The 7741-nt window shown below is 62.2% G+C and overlaps 1 protein-coding gene across 1 annotated transcript in view; it reads left to right on the plus strand.

Annotated features, from left to right (window-relative positions):
• The first annotated feature begins 1601 nt into the window (after positions 1-1601).
• The window catches only part of PRSS27 (serine protease 27), a 7833-nt gene continuing 1693 nt past the window's right edge, over positions 1602-7741 (plus strand). The window contains exons 1-4 of the mRNA XM_017511218.2: positions 1602-1962; positions 5178-5204; positions 5809-5971; positions 7284-7555. Coding sequence (XP_017366707.1) covers positions 1917-1962; positions 5178-5204; positions 5809-5971; positions 7284-7555 — 508 coding nt within the window. The 5' untranslated portion in view covers positions 1602-1916. The remainder of the gene's footprint in view (positions 1963-5177; positions 5205-5808; positions 5972-7283; positions 7556-7741) is intronic.

Consider the following 7741-nt stretch of genomic DNA (forward strand, 5'->3'; position numbering starts at 1 on the left):
AAAAAAAAAAAAAAAAAAAAAAAAAAAAAAAAAAAAAAAAAAAAAGGAGGGTTGGGGAGCAGACACCCAGGAACACAGAGAAAGATGCCAAGAGGAAGTAATTACCTGAAAGGCTCTGAGACTGCCTATGAGATCCGGTGACCTGACTGGCCGGTGCTGGAGAAATGTGGTCACTCAGGCACATTGAAACACTTTCCAGGCCGGGAGTGGTGGCTCACACCTGTAATCCCAGCACTGTGGGAGGCTGAGGGGGGTGTATCACGAGGTCAAGAGATCAAGGCCATCTTGGCCAACATGGTGAAACCCTGTCTCTATTAAAAAAAAAAAAAAAAAAAAAAGGCATTTTCCGTGGTTTATAATGATTATTTTTTGGAGGGGTGGGGAGGGGGGAGACAAAGTCTTGCTCTGTCGCCCAGGCTGGAGTGCTGTGGTGCAATTTCCTATCACTGCAACCTCCGCCTCCCGGGTTCAAGCGATTCCCCTGCCTCAGCCCCCTGAGTAGCTGGAATTACAGGTGTCGCCACCACACCCCGCTAGTTTTAGCTTTTAGTAGAGATGGGGTTTCACCACGTTGGGCCGGGCTGGTTTCAAACTTCTGACCTCAGGTGATCCACTGGCCTCAGCCTATCCAAAGTGCTGGGATTACAGGAGTGAGCCACTGCACTGGGCCCATCTCGGTTTATAATTAGACATTTCCTTCCCTCACACTGTGAAGAAAGGTCTGTTTGGGTCACCTCTGTATTCCCCAAACCTGGACAGTACTGGATTCAAGTCTGCCAAGGAAGGAAGGAAGGAGGGAGTGAAGGCCGGAGGGAAAGAAGAAAGGGGTGGAGGAGGAAGGGAAGGGGGAATCTCCTTTTTCTCCTCGACCCCCCTCCTTCCCTCCAGGCCCCCAGGGGCCTCCCAGCCACCCCCAACCCGGGAACTCCAGGGACTAGGGGGGAGGGGAGCGTGGGAGGGGGTGGCTCAGGCGGAGGGGGGAGGAAGGGGGAGGGAGAAGGGGGAGGAAGAAGGGGGAGGGCGCGGCTGGGGGGGCGGTGGCGGGAGGCGGAGCCGCGACCGTGAGGCAGGGAGCGCCCCATCTGCACCCGCAGTCGCCCGCCCCGCGCCCCGCGCCCACCAGAGGGCAGCACCACGCCGCGCGGAAGCGGCCAAGGCGCGAACGGCCGCACCCCAGCCCCGCCCGGCCCACGCGCACGCCCCCGACGCCAGTGGGGAAACTGAGGCCCGAAGCCCGGACCCCGCGGCCCGGCCCCACTCCGGCTCTGACATCAGCTCCGTGCCCCAAATAACTTCCTCCCAGAGCCGCTTCCGCCGCGGGGCCGCGCCCAGAGCCAGGCGGGGGCACCAGGACGGTCACCTGGCCCGGCCTTCCCGGAGCCGCTTCCGCCCCGCCCGCTCCGGGAAGCCCCCGCCCCGCCGGAGGGGGGCAGCGGGGCCGGGGTCGGCCGCCTGCGGGGCTTCTGGGGCCCGGGGTCCCGGGGGAGGGTCGCCCCGGCCCCGCCACGTGCCTTCGCCTCGTTGCTCGCGGCCCGGGGCGCCCCAGGCCTTGACTTCCCCGCGCGCGGCTAATAAATACGGAATGAATGAAGCTGGGCGGTCAGCTCGGGGTCTGCGGGGGCGTCTGGGTCAGCTCCGGGTCGGGGAGCCGAGGCCAGCGGCGCCCCCCGCTGCGCTGGAGTGAGGGGTCTGCCTGGGGGTCTTGGGGTTCGGGGCCAGGTCACGGAGGAGTCGGCTCTGGGCGCTTCCTTCTGAGGAGAGGAGCAGGGCGGGCCGGGCCGACGGGTTGGGCGGCATACCCGGGCCTGTGCTCACCTCCGGCATAAAACCCCACTTCATGGAGCCAGCACTCGCTCGTGCTCCAACGCCCCTGCCACCGCTCACCCCGACCCTGCGCCCCAGCCAGGCCTGAGGACATGAGGCGGCCCGCGGCGGCGCCGCTCCTGCTGCTGCTGTGTCTTGGTGAGTCCGGCACGTGCAGGGTCGAAGGTGCGGTTGCCACCGGCCCCGCTGCGCTGCCTGGGGCTCGGGCTCAGCCCCCCACGCTGTGGGCCAGGCCGCCGCTGCAGGACAGGCCATCCCTCCTGCCTCAATGTTGGGATCCCCAGGGCAGGTGGGAAGGCTCCAGATGTGCCACCTGGGGAACCCAAAGTGGGGAGGGCAGGGTGGGAGGTGTGGGCACAGGCCCCAGAGGACCCCACGGCCATGACTGGACAGGGCCTCCTCCCACACCTCTCCGAGGGCACTGGAGTGCCAGCTCTGGCCAGGCTCCCTGCCTTCCGCCACCTTGGCCTCTCTCCCCCATTCCCTCCTGAGGACAGGGGCCTCCTATGTGCAGGATGTGAACTTGGGCCTGCAGGGCTCCAAGTGCCTGGACCATCATCCTTGGGCCAGGAGGGCGGCTGAGCAGGGCTGCTGCCTGTGTCCGGAAGCCCCAGCAGGCTGGCTGCAGGCTCAGTTGACAGCTGGGGCCAGGGGGTGCAGCCGGCAGAGGGCCCTGTCCCCTGCTGACAGAGGAACCGGCGATGTGCCACTGTGCCCTCCTCTCTTGTTCCTAGGTCAGGGAAGCAGGTGCCATCCAGGGGGCCCCACCTGCCAGGTCCCTCCCTACAGGCTGGGACACTCTCTGCCAGGGAAACCCTCTCAAATTCCTGGGCCAGCCTGGCCAGCCTGGCAGGCACCACACTTCCCTGTCCTCAAGTTACCTCCCAGGGCTGGGTCAGGTCATCCCAGGCTGCAGCTCAGCCAGGACTCCAGGCTTCCTCTTTCTCGCGGGTAGGAGGGCAGCACTGTGACCCCTCACTGGCCCAGCCTCCCAGCACAAGGATGATGGTGCCCTCTGAGCAAGCCATCTGCACAGGGGGTGGAAGGCAGTGACTGCCCCAAGCGGGGTGAGGAACCGAGGTCATTGCCAAAAAGGAAAATTCGGCCTGCAGTCGGCTCCGAAGCCATGACCGGAGGCTGGACTGCTGGACACGTCCTCACCCTCCAGCCCGAGGGTGACACCCCCACCAGGCCTCTGGCTGGTCCCTGCTAGCATCCTAGGCTCCACCATCCCAACCAGCTACCAGTGGATGGCAGGCCCAGAGCCCAGGCAATGCACCTGACAGCCCCGGCACTCCTGGCTGTCACGTCCAGCCCCACCACCGGGCCCACCCTGAAGGCCCAGCTCTCCACATCAGCCCCCACAGCCATACTCATGTCTCCACACAGTCCCTGAACTCAGGCCCTCAGACGCAGCCCCTGCCTTCTGGGAGCTCCTGGGCTGAGATGAGGCTCAATTCTGACTCCAGGGTGATATAGGCAGAGGTCCCATCAGGACAGAGAGCTCAAGAGAGTGTGGGCCTTCCAAGATAGACAACGCAAGCAAGCAAGGAAGGCTTCCTGGAGGAGGCAGCATTCGGTTGGGCCTTGATCTCTAGATGAAGACAAGGACTCATGGAGACCAGGAGGGAAGGGCATCCAGATCTGGGGGCAAGGGGAGAAAGCACTGAGAGGCCAGAAGTCTCTGCCTAATTGAGAAGTGCAAGGCTACCTTAGGAAGGAAGGATCCACACAGGGAGGAGGCATCGCTGGGGGCGGTGCTCAGACAGGGAGCAGGGAGACACAGCTCCTGCAGACTCCCAGAGCGGAGGCCTGAGAGTGGGCGCCCTTCTGCGAGCAGGATCCTCAGGCTTGGAAGGAGCAAGGGCTCGAGGGTTAGACACCCAAACTGATCCTGGCAAGGGCCAGGGAATAACCCTCCTGGGGTGTTTGCATTTTAATAGGGCCACCTGATTAACACCAATTAATGAGCAGAGCCAGCAGGGCAGACTCCGTTTCCGTTGCCCCTGACCTGGCTTCTGCAGGGCAGCCCTCTGTCTGTCCTGCACCTTCTCCACCTCCTCCTCCTGTCCATCCACAGCTGCCCCCTCGCCACCTGCTGCCTCATCGTCCACACCCCCCAGGGGCATCTCTGCCCACCAATCGTGTTGAGAAGCGTGCCCCCAGACTGTGAGGCAGGCAGGAAGAGGATGCCGTGAAAACCCTGAGGGCATTTCGGCACTTCATGGCCACTTCCTGTCCCTGCAGCCCCTCCACTCCACGGGACTGTTATCTTTTCCAGGCAGAGTGAAAACATGGTCTATGGCAGCTGGCCCAGCCCCCTGGGCCCCAGAAGGCACTGGGGGTTAGGGGGGAAGCTGAGGGCCGAGGTGTGGGGAGGTGGCTTTTCTAACCTTTCCCCAGCAATGGGCAGATGTGCCCCCACGGAGCCAGACGTGTGGAGTGCAGGGTTGCTGAGAGGAGTGTTTTCAGGCCAGGCATTTCTAGACTTTACTACACCGGGGCTGTACACTGTGGTCCTGGCTGGGGTCTCCAAGCTGGGGTAGAGGCTCCAGTGTTTGGTTAAAGGCCCAGCAAGAGGCCCTTTGTGTCCTGGGGTGTCAGAGGCAACGGGCCCCAGAACAAAAGTCCCCATCCTTGATTCCCCTGAATGACCCCATACATTACTTCTCTTCTTGGGCTCTCACCTTACCAACACCAAAGCCCGCCTTGCACGGCCCAGCAGGGGGTCTTAGGCCTCACCTGCAGAGCCTGCCGCATGCCTGGGAGAGGGATCAGCTCTTGGGACTCTGGAATCTTGGGAAGGCTGATCCCGGGTGGCCACTGCAAACCACTGTACCTCCTCTACCCCCCTGAGAGCACAGGGAGCAGCCTGTGGGGCTAGGGCCTAAGTCTCAGGACCCAAGTGAGACTTGGGAAAGAGACCTGCTCATTCTGGAGCAGACTGTGAGAGCCTGGGCAGCTCAAATGCAGAGGCAGCTCCCAGGCCTTCCACTCCAAGCTGTCCTTGAAGGAAAGTCTGACCCCATAGTGCTGGGACTGGAGGCTGGACCCTCCTCAGAAGCTTCCAGACAAGGATGGGTGTGGAACATGGAGGGAGAGAACCCTTGCCAGAATGACAAGGGGACATCCGGCTCCCCATGTGGCAAGGACTGTCCACCCTTGCAGACAGGCTCTGGCCTACAGGCCTGGACTGGAGCATATGGCAGAGCCAGCGCCAGGGGAACTGCAGGGCCTTAGCCTCTCCTGCAAGACCCTCTGTGGACTGTCCCTCCAGAGTCCTCAGGAGCTGGGGAGGTTCAGTGGAGAGAGGCAGCAGCTCACCTGGCTGATCACCCTCTTCTCACTTCTAGGGACTCAGGGGGCCAAGACAGCAACAGGTAAGCACCCAAGACCCTGGGGTGGGAGGGACAGGAGCCACAGGGCCGAGTCAGGGACACTCACACCCAGACGGAATTCGGAACACACATCACCGGGGAATTCCAGACGAGGGGAAAGTGGGGGCTGTGTGGAACTGCAGACCAGAAGGGAGAGGAGGAGGAAGGTCCCGACAGGAGCAGGACAGGCGCTGAGGGCACCGAGGCTCGGCACAGGACAAGTGTGGCGGGGTCTGAGGATCACCCTCAACAGTGACCGGCTCTCTCTGGGTTGCTCCCTCGAAGAGGGCATGACACCCATTGCATCCTTCTAGCCACTTGTTTGGGTCAGGCCCTGGGACAAGATCCTTCCCCAGGTTATCTCAGAGCCCCCGTGGCCCCCCAAGAGGCAGCTGTTAGGTTGCCCTTCCCAGCGAGGAGAGTGAGGCTCAGGGGCAGCTGGGGAGGGTCGGCCTGTATCCCAGGCTACCCTTAAGCCCAGGCCTCCAAGGTTATCAGTCAGGTCAGGGGCAGGAGGGCTGAGGACTGGAGTGGGGCTGGAGGCTGGAGCCTGGCCACAGAACCAGCCCCAGTGAGCACCCCCACCCCCTTCCCCATGCTCCCCCAGCCTGTGGGCGCCCCAGGAGGCTGAACCGAATGGTGGGCGGGCAGGACGCGCAGGAGGGCGAGTGGCCCTGGCAGGTCAGCATCCAGCGCAACGGAAGCCACTTCTGCGGGGGCAGCCTCATCGCGGAGCGGTGGGTCCTGACGGCCGCGCACTGCTTCTCCAAGTGAGTCCTGCCTGCCCTTGCGCCCTCCCGCAGCCGGTTCAGCACCGTGGACAGCGCCTGCCGCGCCGCGTCTGCGGGTGACCTCCCTGGGCGGGGGGGGGGCTCCTGGTCCAGCAACACCGCCTTCCTAGCCAGAGGCTTTCCTTAGGTACAACCCCAGGGATAACTTCCAGCTGCATCCCTGCTCCTGCCTGCCTGCGGGAAGCACCTCGCACCCTCCTGACCCCTCCCATCCCTCTACCCTCTCAGTGCAAGTTCCGAGGGCTACCCGCCGGCCGGTCCTGGCCTCCCCATCCCGCATACACCTCAGCTCCAGAACGCTTTTCCTGGGGGAACTCTGCTCACAAAGCCCAAGGACTGGACAAAAAGGCCATTCCTCCCCTCACCCACCTGAGCCACCCCAGCAAGCCCTGAGCCGAGGCCAGGCCGCCTCGTCTACATATGAATCACCTGGCCCCACACCTGCTGGTGTCGCAAGCCCCTCAACTCACACCTCACCATACATCTAATTCTTTTAAACCCTACGTCTTTTCTCTTTTTCTTCTTGATCTTCAAAAGAATGTCATGACAAAACAAACAAACAAAACAAACCCGTATTTTAAATTCAGATACAGCCGGGCACAGTGGCTCACACCCATAATCCCAGCACTTTGGGAGGCAAAGGCAGGCAGATCACTTGAGCCCAGGAGTTCAAGACCAACCTGGGCAACACAGCAAGACTGCACCTCTACCAAAAATTAAAAAGAAAAAAAAAATAGCCAGGTGTGGTGGCACCTGTGGTCCAAGCTACTCAGGAAGCTGAGGAGGGAGGATGCCTTGAGCCCAGGAGTTGGAGGCTGCAGTGAGCTACAATTGTGCTGCTGCACTCCAGCCTGGGTGACAGAATAAGAACTCTGTCTCTAGGGGAAAAAAAAATCGGCAACTCAGGCTGAGGGAGGGCAGGTCCCCTGCCAGAGGCCAGCAGGCAGGGCTGGCCCTGCTGTACCTGGAGCGTGGTCCACTTCCAGCCAGCCTTGCAGGTAGAGACTGTGACTGTCCCTGCAGCACAGGTGAGGAAGCTGCGTCACAGAGAACTTGTCGGGTAACTTGCCCAAGGTCAGGCAGCGGCCAGGGGTGGAGGTGGAAATCTGAGCCAGGTGGTCTGGCTTCAGTGTCAACACGCATCGCCGCTGCACCTGGCTGCCCCAGAGATGGCTCTGTCTGCAGAGATAGGTGTGGGGCATGGGGGCAGCCAGCGGAGGAGCCCCAGCCCCTCCCAGGCCTGCCTCCACATGAGGGGCGACCTCACGTCACCTCCTGCTTCTCCCACCAGCACCTCAGAGACGTCCCTGTACCAGGTCCTGCTGGGGGCAAGGCAGCTAGTGCAGCCGGGACCGCACGCCGTGTACGCCAGGGTGAGGCGGGTGGAGAGCAACCCTCTGTACCAGGGCATGGCCTCCAGTGCCGATGTGGCCCTGGTGGAGCTGGAGGCACCGGTGACCTTCACCAATTACATCCTCCCCGTGTGCCTGCCGGACCCCTCAGTGATCTTTGAGACCAGCATGAACTGCTGGGTCACAGGCTGGGGCAGCCCCAGTGAACAAGGTAAGGGGACAGGGCTGGGGCAGAATGGGGGACGTGCTTTAAGAAGGCCCAGGGCAGCTTGGGGGCCACTCTGAACCCACAATCTTCCTGTTGCTGTATTAATACATACACACGGGACCAGGCGTGGTAGCTCACCCCTGTAATCCCAGCACTTTGGGATGCCGAGGCGAGTGAATCACCTGAGGT

The sequence above is a fragment of the Cebus imitator genome, unplaced genomic scaffold, assembly GCF_001604975.1.
Source record: "Cebus imitator isolate Cc_AM_T3 unplaced genomic scaffold, Cebus_imitator-1.0 Scaffold444, whole genome shotgun sequence".
Taxonomy (NCBI): domain Eukaryota; kingdom Metazoa; phylum Chordata; class Mammalia; order Primates; family Cebidae; genus Cebus; species Cebus imitator.